The 17,934-nt window shown below is 50.2% G+C and overlaps 1 protein-coding gene across 1 annotated transcript in view; it reads right to left on the bottom strand.

Moving 5' to 3' along the window:
* The window catches only part of LOC135215447 (mitochondrial S-adenosylmethionine carrier protein-like), a 56,575-nt gene that overhangs the window by 23,273 nt on the left and 15,368 nt on the right, over positions 1 to 17,934 (bottom strand). Inside the window, 2 exon segments of the mRNA XM_064250122.1 lie at positions 11,576 to 11,676; positions 11,679 to 11,690. Of these exon segments, the coding sequence (XP_064106192.1) occupies positions 11,576 to 11,676; positions 11,679 to 11,690 (113 nt within the window).

Genomic DNA, 17,934 nt, shown 5'->3' with positions numbered 1-17,934 from the left:
CGGTCAGGCGACCTGCAGGCTCCACTGTCACAGTGAGACCCGTGCTTGTCCTAACGGCGACGTCACGTCGCTGGTTTCCAGCCGTGGCTGGCACCGGCGAACGGGAGGACCTCTTCCCAGCCTCAGCCCGTGGTCGGTCGTGGACCGTCACGTCCCCGGTAGCCAGCTGTTCGCCGCGAGAGTGAGAGCTGGTCTGGTGAGAGTCGCATAAGCGGGCTGTCACCAGTCTTCCGCCCGTGCCGTGAACCTGACGCTGAGCGGACTCAGAGGTCTGGTTCCTGGCTGCACGGTCGCTGTAGGCGACCGTACACTCGGTACCTCCCGCGAAACGAGAGGCCGAGACGGACCCTGATGCAGTGGCAGAACCACTGACACCAGGCGAGGAAGTACCGGTGTTAGCCGGTACCCCTCTGGTCCCCGTAGTCGTCTTCCTTGCGGAAGAAGAGACGGGCCCCGCTCCCGAAGGAGCAGGAGGACCAGCGGAAGGAACCCTCCCGTCCCACCGAGGTGAGACGGGTCCCGAGAAGCTCCCGAGGGAGACTTCTTAGGAGGGAGGAGGCAACCTTCTTCTTCCTCGGCTGTGAAGCCTTAGAAGTCGAAGGGGAAGAGGCGGCAAGCCGACGACGATGAAGAAGATGAAGACGACGACGACGACACCTTCCTCCTCTTCTTCGTCAGCTTCCTCAGGACAGACGTAAGATCTGCTATCCAGGCGGAGCCGGGGCTGCTGTAGCCGAAGCCACAGGGCCCTGGACGCACCTGTACAGACAGACCAAAGTCTGGGGTAGTACCACCACGAACAGGGACGACATCAGCGGTATGGGCGGGCATCTCAGGAACAGCAGGCACAGCAGCACAGCACGGTAGGGACAGCCAGCGCAGCAACGGCAGGGACAGCCAGCGCAGCAACGACAGGGACAGCCAGCGCAGCAAACTGCATCGGGACAGCAAGCCCAGGAAAGCGGCAGGTTACGGCAGGCAGCACCGGAAACACAGGAAGTATGGAGCAGCAGCCAGCAACATCCTGGTACTGGCGGCAGGTCCAGGGGCGAGCTCTAGGGCAGCGGAAGTGGTCGCTGCAGCGCGGCAACCACGAGCGGCGGGCGGCACGCCCCCTCTCTACGGCGAACGGCACTCACAGCGGCTGTAGGCAAGACTGTTACACGTGAGGCGCGTACACCATGTGAGGAGGGACGTCGTCACCTGGTTGCGTGGTCACCACTCCATGGGTGACCGCAGTAGGCCCAGACATAGAACCGCAGCCCCTGGACACTAGCACGCCCTGCAAATGGAAGGACGCCCATACCTCACCAAGGTCCACCCTCGTGGCAGTAGCACCTGCGGAAATAACAGTAGTAGCGATTAGTGGGGGGGAAGTCCCCTCGCGCGGGGGGGGTGAGCCCTCTCCGAACGAGTGGAAGACCCCTAATACAATTGTAAATCGGGCACCCGAGCGCCCTCACCCCCGCGCTCGACGGATCGGGCGAGGAGAAGAACGCCGATAACCTCCCCCCCCCCAAGGGGAAGGGCCACTGTGGGAGCTGAGCGGGGGGGGGGTTTCTCGTTCCCCACCCCCGCACAGTACCCATGTACCCAACAACAATATAAGAGCCCGAGAGCAATCGTGCCATCGGCCCGAATGCAAGGGCATAAGGATCAATTCCCTGACTGAGCGGAACTTGAACCAAATAAATATTGATGCAATCAATAATAAGGGATAAAATGAAAATGCATCTTGCATACGATTCACTTCACAATGAATAAGGGCCTCGGATCGAGCGCATTTGCGCCTAGGTACCGAGGCGCAAGGGTGAAAGGATCAATTCCTTACCTTTATGGATCAAGGTTTCTGGAAACCTTGATCCATAATGAATTATGCAATCAAAAAAAATATATGAAAATGAAAAGACTACTGCGCTTGCGATTTCATTTCTTCATACAATAAAAAGGGGAAGGATCAATTCCCGGGAATATCAGAAACATTGATCCCAGTAAACATGCAATCTCAATAAAAAAATGAAAATGAAAAAGAACTGCACTTGCGATTTCACTTCATTCAAAATAAAAAGGGGGAAGGATCAATTTCCGGGTAAGCTCGGAAACTGATCCAAAAATGGATATTGCTACAATCAAAATAATATATGAAAATGAAAAAGAATACTGTACTTGCGATTCCACTTCCATACTAAATAAGTTTCCGTGCCGAGCGCATTCGTTCGGCAACGGGCATACAGGTCAAAAAAATATAAATGAAAAGAGCACTTACTTACGATTTTCATCTACACATTTCCAACCCAATCTACGCTCGGAGCGAGTGCTCCCGCCCTCGGCACGAGCATACACACGAGGAACATTTGCCTGGGAAAATGAATTCCCGCACTTACGCCCTTCAGTCCCGGCACTCGGGTAATCGGAGGGCGTGGTGACACCAAGATCCTTAATTCACAAAGAATTCAATGAAATGATTGTACTTACAATTCAGTTTCACTAGATAATTAGAAAAAAGAAAAACACAACTCATGCGAAAGCAAAACGACGATGAAGCGGGCAGAGAGCGATGATACACGTCCACACGCCAGCAGGCCGAAAGCAAAAGTGATTTGTTTACCTCCCAGTCGCGCGCGCGCGCCTGTCGGACAAGCAGTTAACTACCGAACCCCTTGTTCGAAAGCTTACGACCTATCCAGCTGCCGCTAGTACCTTCCTATTGTAAAAGGACCGAAGGTTTGTATGCCGTGTCGGAACAAAATCCTCTTCCTCTTGATCGGAACTGCGTCCCCGTCTTCCGAGGAGGACAACACCTCAGGACTACTCCAAGCCTCACGATCTTGAGCATGTCTCTCGAGAGCGGTTGATGTCCTGAAAGTCCTCTTGAGGGGGCGAGACACAACTGCATACCGACGTTCCCGCTCGGAAGTCGAACCATCCGAGGACGCACACTTCCCAGTTACGCCTTTTCTGCGGCGAACTGCAACAGCCTGGGAACTTGCAACAGGACTGTTCGAAGGGACGCCTGACCGCGACAAAACCTCTCTCGCCTCCCTTCGACTGTCGACATGCCTTCTCCCTTGGGTCTGGGAGCTTGACAGAGGTCTAGGTCTAGGAGCACGAGAGAGACGATCAGACGCCCCCTCCACTACACTTTCACTGACATCAAAAGCACTAACTTTATCCGTAAGTCGCTGTATCTGGTCGCCCATGGACGCAAGGGCAGCAAACACCTTCACAATATGTGTATCGTTCGCCTCCTCCGATACAGCAGCGGGCGCAGGAGATACCTGGGGAGAAGGAACTACCAATTCTACGTTAGAAGGAGCTGGAGAGGAAATACATTCACTCCTTTTACTAGAAGAATTCGACTTCTCACTACGAGAAACAGATCTCCTTACACGATCTTTCTCAAGTCTCTCAACATATTTCATAAATATCTTCCATTCCTTCTCTGATAAATTCTCACATTCAAAGCACCTATTCTCCCAAGTACACACATTCTCTCTACACTTCTTACAAATGGTATGAGGGTCGACCAAAGCTTTCGGCAACCTTACCTTACACCCCTCTTTTACACAAACTCTAAACATACTTCCAGTATCAGACATCTTTAAAGAACAATCCAAAGCGAATGCCAAGCTAACGTTTCCGAGTACAATACCAAAGATCCATGAAAAGTCAGCAACGAGAATGAAAATCCTAGCAGGGAGGACCACCAACAATGTTGCGGGTTTCGGCTGGCAGAGAAAATCTGGCCCAATTGGAAACGTTCCTAGCGCTAGCGCCACGGTAACGGGGTGGTGGTTGCCTGAACTACTAATAGGTTACTAGCGTTTGCCGCGAGTTTTGAAAATTTCTGCCAGGTGGAACAGAGAATATAGCTATATATATACCTGCCAGGTAAGTGTCATACATTAAATCTGATTTTAAAACAAAATAAATATTAATACTTCCTTAGTATAAGGTTGCAAATATATGCATCTATACAAAAATTAAATAGTTTATCACATAGGATCCAAAAATAGACTATAAAATAGGTTTTGACATAGGAAAATCCTATTTTTGGTAGCTGCTGTGAGTCCTCAAAGGAGTCAACATTCATGGTCCCTCCTGAGCTCCATAAGACACACCAACCAATTACAAAGAATTTTTTTTTAGTTGGAATTGGCCAGAATAGTTTTTCCTTCAACCTACTTGCACATTAGTAAAAACATTACGTATGTGGCAGAGTTCACACATCTCCAGTGTTTGCTCTGGAAGCAGTGCTTGACAGTGCATTTGTCGATCATCTTAACACCACCCTAGCTAAGTATGTACATAGTTTTAAGACCTAATGAAAAGTTTTAGTTCCTTAAAATTTTAACAGCCAGGCTTATATTTGTTAAAAATGGGAGCCAGTAAGTCTCTGGCAAGGGGAAGAGTTAGGAGTAGATTGCTAGGCTAGTAATAATTATCAGTAATCCAATATAATATTATACAATTATTTTTTATTGAAACTCATTAGTCACTGACTTTAAACACCAACAGATAATTTGAGGTTACCAAGTGGGTAAAATCAGGTTTGCCACCCTTGTTTACCAAACTATATAGCCATGGAGTAGTTCCCACTCATGCTATTGACAATAAAAAGGAAAAAATACAAAACAAGGCATGATGAGCATAGCATTGCATAAAAAAAAACAATATCCAATATTAATATACAGGTAACAAATCATGATAATTATGGAAGAGATTATTCAGAAGAAGAATAACAGAAAAAATCACAAATTCTTGGTAATTTGTATTTTTCCTAGCGATACTTACCTCGAACCATTCCATTGGAGATTCCCGGATGTCGATCCGGGTCCGACTAGAAAAATCTGGTTATATGCCGCACCCAGGTCAGGCCTATGCCCCCAGGGGTCGAAGACCACGCCATCCTAATGACCTATAATCAGTCCTTCTTACTCAACTCCGAGGTGTCTCCCCTAAGCTTCAGCGGGGCTGGAAGGGAGGGAAATAACTTCCATGGTTCGAGGTAAGTATCGCTAGGAAAAATACAAATTACCAAGAAATTGTGATTTGTTCCGATGCGAGATACTTACCTCGAACCATTCCCTTGGAGACTTACTCCTTAGGAGGAGGGCGAAGGTTAGGGGAGGGAACGGCCCCCAAAGGTGACAGGTCAGAGAGGGGGCGAATGCTCCCCTTAGAACTCAACCCAGCCCCGTTATAGTGGGGGGTTGGTTCGGAGGGGTGCAAAGCAAGCCTGGTGCGGGTAGTATAACCAAACCTTGACATGTAAAACTGTGGTTTGCACTGAGAACCATACGCACTCCTGCATATCTTACCCGAGTATCCTGGATTCCTCGCTCCAACCAAAGGCCCAGGGGGAACAAGGACAAGGATTAGGGGGGGGGGGTTTGAAGAAAAGCCACACACACACACACATACACTCCATACACACTGGCCCGTCCACTCCAAGAAGATTGGAGAGGGGACCTAGACCTGTTGCTGGCCTGCCACCACGAGGCCAATCTCAAAGGCATCGAGCGACCTCCTCGTGCAGTCTTTCAGATAGTGGGCTGTGAATTTCAACTGCCTATTCCAGACTCCTGCCCTCAGGACCTGGTCCACTGCCATGTTCTTTGAGAACGAAAGGGGCACCCCAATTCCCCTGATGTCATGGGGCCTGGCTCCCTCTGGAGGGGAAAGGCCCCCCTTCTCGTAGGCTCTCCTGATGGTTTCTCTCAGCCAAAAGGAGATGGTGTTTTTCGAGGCTGCCTTCTTCACCCTCCCCATGGTGACGAAGAGGTTCTTTACCTCCTGCCTGAATCGGGCTGTCCTTTCCATGTACTTCCGTACTGCCCTCACCGGACAAAGGAGGAGATCCTTAGGCTGGTCCGATTTCAGGAGGGCAGGGATGGAAAACTCCACAAACCTGAGATCCGAGCACAAGGGGTTCTGATTCTTAGCCATGAAGGAGGGGACAAACCTGAATGAGAGTTCCTTCCATCCCCTCGTGTGGGTCACTACATACAACAGGCTGTGGAGCTCCCCCACCCTCTTCGTGGAGGCCAGGGCTAGCAGAAACACTGTCTTGAGAGTCAGTTCCCTATCCCGGATGTCCTTGAGCGGCTCGAACGGGGGCTTCCTCAGGGAGTGTAAGACTATCGCGACATCCCAGCGGGGAACCAAGCCAGCGCTGGGAGGACACTCCTGCTCAAAGCTCCTTATGAGCAAGGACAGAGGCTTCGAGTTCCCCAAATCCAGCCCTTTCAGGGAGAAGACCTGGCTCAATGCGGCCCTGGCTCCTTTGACTGCCAGAATTGACAGGCCCCTGTCCAACCTCAGGTAGGTCAAGAATTCTGCGATGTCTGGGATCTTCGCTCGGAGAGGCTCCAGGTTCCGCTTCCTACACCAGGCCCCGAAAACCTTCCACTTTGTCTGGTAGATGTTAGAGGAGGACTCCCTCAAGTAACTGGACATGTGAGAGGCCACCCTCCCAGAAAACCCTCTCCTATTTAACAGCCGCTCGATAGTCTCCAGCCGTGAAGGGAGAGGGCTGGAATGTTCCTGTGGAACCTTTTGAAGTGGGGCTGTCTTAATAGGTCTGGCCTGGGGGGCAGCTCCCAAGGTGGAAGAGAGGCCAACTCTAGAAGGTCCGGGAACCACTCCCTGTCCGGCCACCAAGGGGCCACCAATGTCAGGGCCGCCCCTTTCGCCTTCCTCAGATGGTTGAGGACCTGCCTGAGGTGGAACTCCGAAGGTGGGAAGGAACGCGTACATGTCCAGGCCGTCCCAGCGGGTGCTGGAACGCATCCTCCCAAAACGCGGCTGGGTCCGGCACTGGGGACCAGTACACCAGCAGTTTGGTGTTTAGCCTTGTAGCAAACAGGTCCAGGGATGGGGAGCCCCACTTCCCTATTAGCTTCCCCTCTCGCTTACTTTTCGGGGTGTAGAGACCATTCGGATCCCACCACCTGACCCCGTCTGCTGAGGCCGTCGGCAATTACGTTTTTCTTGCCAGGAATGAATCTTGCTGTCAAGGAGGTCCCGAGGGCTTCGGTTCGGCTCAAGATCTCCTCCGTCAATCCGCAGAGATCCCGTGATCTCAGGCCTCCTTGCTTCTTGACGTAGGCGACCACCATGGCATTGTCACACATCAGACACACCGAGTGTCCTCCCACTGCCTCCCCTGAAGCTTCCAGGGCACGCTTCACTGCCAAGAGCTCCAGTTTGTTTATGTGGAAGGTGCTCTCCTCTTGCGACCATATCCCCCCCATCGAGATTCAGGTGGGCTCCCCGGCCTGCCTTCGACGCGTCCATAAACAGGAGCATCTCCGGGGGCACTGACCCGAGGGGCACACCCCGACGAGAGTTTGCAGGATCCAGCCACCACCAACCGAGGGCCTTCCTTGCTGCCAGTGAGATGGGAACCGGCTTTTGAGGTGTTTCCTCCTTCTGGGACCACCCTACTTTCAGGTCCCATTGTAGTGGCCTTAATCTCAGCCTTCCCTGGGGGACTAGTTTTTCCAGGGAGACCAGGTGGCCTAAAAGCCTTTGCCACTCCTTTGCTGGCCTCGGGGGGTGGCCTATGAAGTTGCAGGCAATTTTTCGGAGGTTTGCCAGCCTGTCCTCCGAGGGGAACGCTCGCCTCACTTCCGTATCCAATTCCATCCCCAGGTACACCATCCTGGTGGAGGGAGCTAGAAGGGACTTCTCCCAGTTCACCACGATCCCCAGGGTTTTGCAGAAGGGCGTCCCTCTGTTCTACCAAGCGCTCCTTTGAGGAGGAAAGGAGTAGCCAGTCGTCTAGGTACGTGAGAAGGCGTATATCCCTCTTGTGGGCCCAAGACGACACCAGGGAGAACACCCTTGTGAACACTTGCGGGGCCATTGCCAGCCCGAAGCAGAGCAACTTGAATTGGAAGGTCTGGTCCTCCAAACTTATGCGCAGGTATTTTCTGGAGGACGGGTGTACCGGGATCTGGAAGTAGGCGTCCTTGAGATCCAGGGACATCATGAAATCCCCTTCCCTCACGGAAGCCAGCACCGAGCGTGGCGTTTCCATCTTGAAGGGCGTCTTTAGGATGGAATGAGTCGGGACGAACCGAAAGGTCTATGACCGGTCGCCAACCAACCCCCCCGACCCGGACTTCTCCACCAGGAAAAGTCGACTGAAGAACCCGGGGGAGTGATCTACCACCTGCTTGGAGGGCTCCCTTCTCCAGCAGTGCCTGAACTTCTAGCCTTAGGGCCTCCCTGTGACCGGGGTTCCGGGGTCTGAGAGGCCAGATTGGCCGGCTCCCCATGTCAAAGAAGGCTTCTGGTCTAGAAAGGGGATTCGGTAACCGTCCCTGAGGACCTGGACTGTCCAGGGCTCGACTCCGAGACCCTCCCAGTTCTGCCAACAGCTCAAGAGGCAACCCCCCACCGGTGGCGAAAGACACGGTAGGGTGCCTCGACTCCTACTTCCTCCTAGGGAAGCGGTTGTTACGACCCCTCCTGGAAGAAGTAGGGTGTCTGGACCTGAAAGGTGCCTGGGAAGGCGGGAGGGTCCTGGGGGAGGGCTGAGTTCCCTGGTCTCTCCAGTTCTGCAGGGGTGACTCCGTGGGGGGTGGGGGGACCGCGAGGGTCCTATTCTGAGGCTTCGGCCTCTCGCTAGGGTCTTCTCGGCACCGACTGACGTAGGGGAGGGGCCCTATAAACGATTGGCCTTGGCTGGCCTTCCTCCCCCGTTGCACAGACTCCTCCACTAGCTTTCTCGGAATGGGGAAAAGAAAGCAGCTCCTTCCACTGGGGCGTTCCGAAGGGTCCTTAGCTCCCTCTCTGGAATGCTCCTAGGGAGCTTGGCTAGCACCGAATCCCTCCTCCTCAAGATCCAGTTCGCCCAAGACGAGACCAGTTGGGTTGTGAGGAAGCCCAGGGACTTACCCCCCGACAAAATCAGTTCCTTGAATTGGGCAAGAGAGGCCTCGTCCCTCAAGTTGTGGAAGGTGGAGAACCTGGCTACCGCCCCGGACCACAGATCTAACCAAGAAGCCATGTGAATCGAGGTCCACGCTGTGACTTCCATAGCCATAGCCTCCTGGTGAGAGAAGGAGACTAGTCCCGACGTGAGCCTCTCCTCCGAGGGTCCGGGCGCTAGGGTTGCCAAGTTACCCTCCACGGATTTGGGGAGGAGAGGGACACCTTCCGGGGCATATAGCCTCCTCTGACTCGGGACACCTTCCGGGACATATAGCCTCCTCTGACTCGGCTTAGACGCTGGGAGTAGCCTAGCCGAGGAGTGCCAACGTAAGGAGTTACTGGAGCCTGCAATGAGTTTCTCCACCACCGTCAGGGCCTTCTCCGTATTGTTGGACCTAGGGAGGCTGAGAGAGGGCTTGGGTTCCTCTGGGTCCCTGAACAGAAAGTCCACCGCCATGGATCTGTTGTCCTCTACCGTCGGGGCTGGCTCCTCTAGCCGGTTCATGGACCTAATAAGAGAGAGGACTCTCCTAAAAGTTGAACCTTCATCCACTGGACCCAGTTCCTCCAGGGCATTCTGGAGTACTTCCTGGATAAGGGTCTCTTCCTCAGCGTCCCGCGACGGAGGAGAGGCCCCAGACCCTAGATGGAGGGAAGCTGAAGAAGCTCCCCGGAGAGGGACTCCTAAACCCGGTTGCACACCGGTCTTCTGCAAGGGGGGATGCCCCGAACGCCTGGACCGCCCTGAGGGGGGACTCATACCTGAGCGGTGAAGGGGGTCTGAACCCCTTAAGGAGGTATCAGCTCTAGGCTCCATCCGCGAAGGCAACAAGCGTGCGGGAACACGGAAGAAGGGAGCCCGCTCGGTCATGGAGGCCAACCCTATGGCTGACGAGACCGAGGCAGGATCCACCGGGACCGAGGGACGAGTAGGGAGGGAGACGGCTGGGAACCCCCCGTGAGAAACCGTCCTGGGGGCCACTGGGGCGGGGGCCACCCTCGGAGAAGGAGAATGCAGCCGCCCCTGGGGGGAGTTGTCCTGACGCCTGTCACTCCCTCTACAATCCCGGTTACGACAATGAGAGCGGGAAGAGCCGCTCAAGGACGAGGAGTAGCTACGGCTCCTGCGTCTCCCATGACGGTGTCTCTTCTTGGAGGAGCGTTTCCTCCAACAGGAGGATCGCTCCCTTGAGGAGGAACTTGAAGAACTCCTATCCCCTGATGTATCCCGACTCTTGCTTCTCCTCCGGCGACTCCCGTCGCGGGGGGGAACGCAGGGAGCGTTTCAGCCGCTTCAGGGACACCCCTAACACAGCGGGACCGCCCCTGAAGGCCGCTCCCAAGCCATTTCCTGGCTCCTCCTGTCCCCTAGACGGGAAGACCCAGGACGGGAAGGCATCGTCCTTCACCGGGGATCTGCCCGGAGTACGAGGGGAAAGACATCCCCAATGGCAGACGGGAAAAGGGCCGGAGCCGGGTGGTTGGGTGGCTCCGTGACCGGGTAAACTGGCCCGGCTCCGGCCGCGAGCGGCGAGCTCCGCTCGAGAGCAGGAGGAGGTGCAGCGAGGCGAGCCGTTGCGGGGAGAGCCGAAGCGGGGAGGGGCGAAGCGGGGAGAGTCGAAGCGGGAAGCTCCGCAGAGGGGAGGGACGGGTACCCCCCCTGCACTGATGCTAAGAGAGAGGACTAGGACGGGGAGCCCTGAAGCTGCAACCGCGACCAGCAGTCCCTCAGCACCGCGGACGCCTCCGGTATCAACCTGTTGGGGAAAAGGCGACTCATCGGGACCCCCCCTGGGGTGGGGGGGGGACCAGGCACGGACTCACCTAGGCTCCCTCTTTTTTTTTTTTGTTGCGGAGCGGGGCAGGAGAAAGAACCGGTAGAAAGGCGGGAGACTTCCTCTCCGACGATACCGAAGGTGAAGGGGCGCCGCCATCTCTGCTGCTGCTCTCACTCCTCGACTCCCGCGAAATCTTTGCCGACGAAGCTTTAGCTCTCTTTTCTTCTTAGTGGAAGCCAAATCCCACTGATACGATGGCCAAGAAATGCACTCCACACGCACGTGTTAGCTTTAGAGCAAGCGCCCCCTACACAAAGAGTGTGGATCAATTAGATGGAGCGAGAGAAAAGCTCCACAAGCCCGTCCTTCAGGACCGGGGCAACGACGTTGAGGCTCCGAAGCCGACATCGCACATAAACACGACACACGTACACAAAGCACACACGGACAAAGGAAAAGGGCCAGACACCGGACGAGCAGGGGCGTATGCATGCTCCTGCGACCAGAGAAGGACTGACTATAGGTCATTAGGATGGCGTGGTCTTCGACCCTTGGGGGCATAGGCCTGACCTGGGTGTGGCATATAACCAGATTTTTCTGGTTGGACCCGGATCGACATCCGGGAATCTCCAATGGAATGGTTCGAGGTAAGTATCTCGCATCGGAACAAATAGGTAAGCCATTTAACATCCCAAAGGTCAGCTATACAGGCATTATTAGAATAAGAAGTAGGTTTATTCTTCATATAAATATGTAGACTATTAGGTTTATTCTTTGTACGAACATGACAATATGTGAGAGACCAATATAAATAAGAAATAAAAACTAGAATGAAATTAAATAAAAAGACTTACCACTTCTCCTGCAGATGCTGCAACCATATGTACACAACTGGCTGGTAAGGATCTGCTGACTGCTTGAGGCCTAATTATCTTTCTGAAACCTTCGTAAGTGCAAAAAATGCAGCAGCTGTTAAAAATAATTTGATTAGTGTACATAAGGAAAAATTAAAATGGCATGGTTTCTTAAATTATTACCGAAATCATTAAAATAAACATTAAGACTTAAAAATTACTGAAACTTCAAAGACAGTTCTAGCTTTACCTGGTGGATATCTTACCTGGTGGGTATCAAATATTATGGCAATCAAGTATTATAAGTCATCTCACTTTATCATGACTTCATATATAATATTTGTCATTGTTTTGACCACAAAACAAGGGCCCTGACATGGAATACTGTATAAAGATTTTGACTATGTGTAACCAATGAATGTAAGATACATGAAAAGAGTAAAATAGGAAGCTCACATTACAAATGATTAATTGGTCTAATGATATGTATCAAGAAACAGGGCATGTTATGGGAAAGTGTAAGGAGCAGTTTGCCTGAAAAGCATTAGATTTAAAAGTAGGCCCAGTTAATGATAGAAAAAGTGTAAAAATGATATTGTTATGATACAATAAAGTTTGTTCATACTTACCTGGCAGATATATATATAGCTGTATTTTCTGAAGTCCGACAGAATTTTAAAAACTTCCGACACACGCAGTGGTCGGCCAGGTGGTTAGTACCCATTCCCGCCGCTGGGAGGCGGGTATCAGGAACCATTCCCATTTTCTATTCATAATTTTTATTTCCACTGTCCCATGAGGGAGGTGGGTGGTACTTGAAACAAAATTATTATATATATCTGCCAGTAAGTATGAACAAAACGTTATTTGTATCATAACAATATCATTTTGTTCATGAAACTTACCTGTCAGATATATATATAGCTGAATCCCACCTTTGGAGGTGGGAAGGGACAGAATAGAAGGATTTTGGGAAACAAATGCATGCAGATGATTTACATCTTGGTTCCACCTGTTAGCATAGCTGGCTTCGTGGTTACTGCCACATAAGTCTGCTTGTGCTACTAGAGTTGCCAGCGAGGTAGAGACGCTATATAGCTTGGTGCACTCCAGATGATTCTGTCAACAGGGGCGAGACCACGACGTGACTAGACCAATTGACCATATACCATGAGGGCTAAGGAAGTGAAAATAAATATATATATATATTATTTATCACCACCTGACCAACCTAGCCAAAGTTAAGGTGTGTTAACTAAGGCTTAAGAGTTAAGAAGTCGCCGTTGTCGGCGACTCAACTAAATTAAGAGCTCTTCCTAACCATTTTCTACAGGATAGGACGAGGTGGTACTTCTTGCCCCCAAGATTGTGTCTTGCAGACACGTATGGCCCCTAGCGAGCAGCCAGATTCTCATATGCCATCTTCACAGCTCGCAGGGAGTGTGAAGTGAACACAGAGTTGCTTCGCTAAAACATGGTACTCAGGATGTTGCTGAGTGCCATGCTCTGTTGAAATGCTTCCGAGGCCGCGCCCTCACCTCGTGAGCATTCAGATAAAAGATTTCAAATCTTTGTGCAAACACAATGAAGGAGCATTTTGAAAGAACTCCTTAACACTAAAGCCAGGCTGTTCTTCGATATGGGCCAAGTCGTGGTCTTTTTTCGGAAACACTGCAGATTGGCCCGTTGACTTCGACTTTCTTGAGTTTTATGTAGATAAAACTTGAGAGACCCGACAGGGCACAGGACTCTCTCTGGCTCCTGCCCACTAACTTGTGCCATCCTTGCTTCCAAGCTCCTGGCCCAAGGACAAACGGGTTACCATTCTTAGGCCACAACGGAAGGGTTAGAGAGCACACCGCCTTGTGTTCTCTAAAGTCCAAACTTGTGACGATGGCTTAAAATCTCACTAACCCTCTTTGTCGTATCTAGGGTGGTTAGAAGAAGGCCTTCCTGATCACATGCAAGAAGTTAACAGGTAGGAGAGGTTCGAATGCTTTGACATCAAGAACTTCAGACTACGTCTAAGTTCCATATTGAAAGCTTCGATCTGGACATGCACAGTCAGTCCGTCTGTACTAAAGTCAGGTGACCGACCAGTTTGACCAGTCAGACGAATCAAGGACAGCAAGGCTGTACCCTGAAGACCATAAGGCACTATTCTTCGCTGAAGGATGAGTGTCTGGACTGCCTGGGCGATTCAATCTAAGCAAACCTTGGGGGTGTATCAACGCAACCCAACGTCGTCAGCGAATCAACTCCTGACTCGAGCTTCTGGTGCCAGGAGAAAGGAGCGAGGAGCAAAAAGGCGATTCAGTCCTGAAGGAAGAATGCCTGACAGTCCAACCTGGTCTCATGTTACACGATCATCGGGGGTGTATAAACGCAACCGACTTCGTCAACAAGAAACTCAGGGGCTACTATATGTCGCCTGATCTCGCACGAGTGTCTGACTCCGAGAAAACAGGTGAGACAAAAAGTAGATGGTGAGCGAGGTTCGAGATTCCACAGAACTCAAAGATCGTGAAGGGCTTTGTTGTTTGACAGACGCAAATCTCTGAGCCCAAAGGCCGTCAACAACATATTTGCGTATTCTTTAATAGTTGTGACTGCCAGCTTATCCCATTCTTCAGACGGAAATGGAAGACGGTAATCTTATTCCTGTCAACATCTCGATAGCCTGAACGTAATCAAGACTCAGAGCGGAGAGGTTATAGGTACCTTTCGAGTTAGAGTAGACCGACTCTCTCGGAAAAGGTCCTTGGAAAGTGAACTAGGAAGTATGTGACCTCTGTGAATCCAGGATCCTGAAGGCCAACATGGGGCGATCAGCGTCATTGTCGCTCCCCCTGTGACGTCATAATCCTCTTATTACATTTCCTAAGCGATTGAAAAAAGGGAAAAGAGACTAAATATCCATCCCCGTTCAATATCATAGGATGGCGTTTAAAGGTACCGATCCCGGATCGAGAATAAGGGAGCAGAGAAGAAGAAGCCTCTTCGTCCTCAACATATCGAAGAGAAGAATGAAAGGGCGTCCCTAAAGTCTCCACAACTCTCAACTTACTTCTAAAGAAAGATTCCACTCGGAAGTCAATAGTTGTGCTGCCGTCGATCGAGGACGATTTCCGTACGGACTTTTCGCAATCCGGTAACGAACCTCTAGAGGATCGTTACATTCTACGCCTGTTGTTATAATAGGCTTTCTCGTAAACTCGAACAGGACCGAGAGAAGATACTTCTTAAGATATGAGAGAGCTGTGGAATATCAGAGTTGATCTGGACCCCTGGTTCCCAAAAACTCGTTACGGAGGACTGAGGGACTACCGAATCGCTTTTACTTCTTTCAGATTAAGATCCAGGACATCTGAAAAACCCTATCAGATGTCCGGCACCTTCTTCTATCACTTCAGGTGATAAACGCACTGAGAGATGTCAGAATCATTCCTAGATCTTGAATAATATTTCCAGTTTTCCCGGTAGGAAAAAAACTGTGGTCTGAATTGCAGTCTATTCGGGGAAACAAACTTCTTCAGGAAGGAAATGGTCCCCAGCAAGCTCATCCATTCCCTCCCCGAGTATGCTTACTTCCCTAATAAGGCTGCGCTTTGCCTAAGCAGGAGAGCATATAAAAGTTCAATGTTGCGGTAGACTCGTAGTTCTATACCGTGCGGTAACGAGCACCGAAAGGATTAAGAGATAACTCTGTTGAACATAGTAAGGCAAAACGAATGCAACGTTTATTCCATTCACGTAAGAAATCCCCTCAATCTTAGGCTAAAGTCCGTGATTGTAGGGCAGAGTTACAGTTAGTCAGTCAATCCCGCAGGAGAGACGTAACCGCCAGCACAGAGATACGGTTAGTCAGTCAATCCCGCAGGAGAGAGAGACGTAACCTACGGCGCATGACAGAGCCCGATCTGTTACTGGCTCGGTTGGGCTGGAAGACACACAGCGTGACAGCAGCAGCCAGCAGCTTACGAACGTCGTCTCTTAACTTTGTCTGGGTTGCCAGCTACCCTATTCTACGAAGAAATAGGTCCGTTATTTTGAGCCGAAAGACTCTCAAGCTGGTATATTTAAGCGAAACAGAAAACGCTAAATATATAGATGCGTTTGTGTCGTCAGAACACTACCATACAACGGTAAAAGATAAATCGGAAACTCCTGGAAGGCTGCAGGGAGTAACGATTAAATGTCCTTAAAATAGACAATAGACCTCTCGGTTGCCATCCGAAGAGGTAACTACAGCAAGCGTATATGACTTGAACCAACCAGAAGTAAAATAACGCAAGGCAAAATATGAAAATATATCACAATAAAGTTTGTTCATACTTACCTGGCAGACATATATATAGCTGAATTCGGAAATACAGCTACATACATATCTGACAGGCAAGTTTCATGAACAAAACTTAAGAGAATCGAGCAGTCAGCTCAAGCTTCTTATGTTACTGGACATAAGCGTTCATTGACGTAGTCTACAAGTCTATTTCTTGTACGAGTCTGCGAATGACGAATGAGAGCTCTTCCGAATCTTGTCAATAAGAGCTTATTCGCTTACGCAATATCAAGTTAATGAGATGTTTGTCAATGAGAACTAACCCATTTACGGGACAAAGAGATATTTTGTCAATGAGGGGATACCCACTTACTTGACAAAAATGATATTGTAATGATACAATTAAGTTTGTTCATACTTACCTGGCAGATATATATATAGCTGTATTTTCTGAAGTCCGACAGAATTTTAAAAACTTACGACACACGCAGTGGGAGTCAGGTGGTTAGTACCCATTCCCGCCGCTGGGAGGCGGGTATCAGGAATCATTCCCATTTTCTATTCATAATTTTTATTTCCACTGTCTCCTGAGGGGAGGTGGGTGGGTACTTGATTATATATATCTGCCAGGTAAGTATGAACAAACTTAATTGTATCATTACAATATCATTTTGTTCATGAAACTTACCTGTCAGATATATATATAGCTGAATCCCACCTTTGGTGGTGGGAGTAGACAGAATAGAAGATTTTAGGAAACATATATATGCAGATAATTGATATCTTGATTCCTTACCTGTTAGCATAGCTGACTTCGTGGTTACTGCCGCGTAAGTCTGCTTGTGCTACTAGAGTTGCCAGCGAGGTAGAGACCTATATAGCTGGTGCACTCCAGATGATCTGTCAACAGGGGCGAGACCACGACGTGACTAGACCATATTGACCATACCATGAGGGCTAAGAAAGTAAAATAAATATATATATAAAATATATCATCCACCTGACCCACCTAGCCAAAGTTAAGGTGTGTTAACTAAGGCTTAAGAGTTAAGAAGTCACCGTTGTCGGCGACTCAACTACTTAAAATTAAGAGCTCTTTCCTAAAACCATTTTCTACAGGATAGGATGAGTGGTACTTCTTGCCCCCAAGATTGTGTCTGCAGACACGTATGGCCCTAGCGAGCAGCAGATCTCATATGCCATCTTCACATCTCGCAGGGAGTGTGAATTGAACACAGAGTTGCTTCGCTAAAACATGGTACTCAGGATGTTGCTGAGTGCCATGCTCTGTTGAAATGCTTCCGAGGCCGCGCCCTCACCTCGTGAGCATTCAAATCCAAAGATTTCAAATCTTTGTGCAAACACAAAAAAGAAGAGCTTTTTTGAAAGACCTCCATTAAACAATAAAGCCAGGGTGTCTCGATATGGCAAGTCTGGTCTTTTCGGAACACTGCAGATTGTCCGTACGACTTCGACTTTCTTGAGTTTTATGTAGATAAAACTTGAGAGACCTGACAGGGCACAGGACTCTCTCTGGCTCCGGCCCACTAACTTGTGCCATCCTTGCTTCCAAGCTCCTGGCCCAAGGACAAAACGGGTTTCCATTCTTAGGCCATAACGAAAAGCTTAGAGAGCACACCGCCTTGTGTTCTCTAAAGCCAAAACTTGTGACGATGGCTTAAAATCTCACTAACCCTCTTTGTCGTATCTAGGGTGGTTAGAAAAATGCCTTCCTGATCACATGCAAGAAGTTAACAGGTAGGAGATGTTCGAATGCTTTGACATCAAGAACTTCAGACTATGTCTAAGTTCCATATTGAAAGCTTCGATCTGGACATGCACAGTCAGTCCGTCTGTACTAACGTCAGGTGACCGACCAGTTGACCAGTCAGACGAATCAAGGACAGCAAGCTGTACCCTGAAGACATAAGGCACTATTCTTCGCTGAAGGATGAGTGTTTTGGACTGCCTGGGCGATTCAAGCTAAGCAAACCTTGGGGGGTGTATCAACGCAACCCAACGTCGTTAGCGGAATCAACTCCTGAGCCACTCCTGACTCGAGCTTCTGGTGCCAGGA

This window comes from Macrobrachium nipponense, chromosome 5, assembly GCF_015104395.2.
Source record: "Macrobrachium nipponense isolate FS-2020 chromosome 5, ASM1510439v2, whole genome shotgun sequence".
Taxonomy (NCBI): Eukaryota; Metazoa; Arthropoda; class Malacostraca; order Decapoda; family Palaemonidae; genus Macrobrachium; species Macrobrachium nipponense.
The sequence above is the reverse complement of the archived record's forward strand: the minus strand, read 5'-3'. Positions and strand labels throughout refer to the sequence as shown.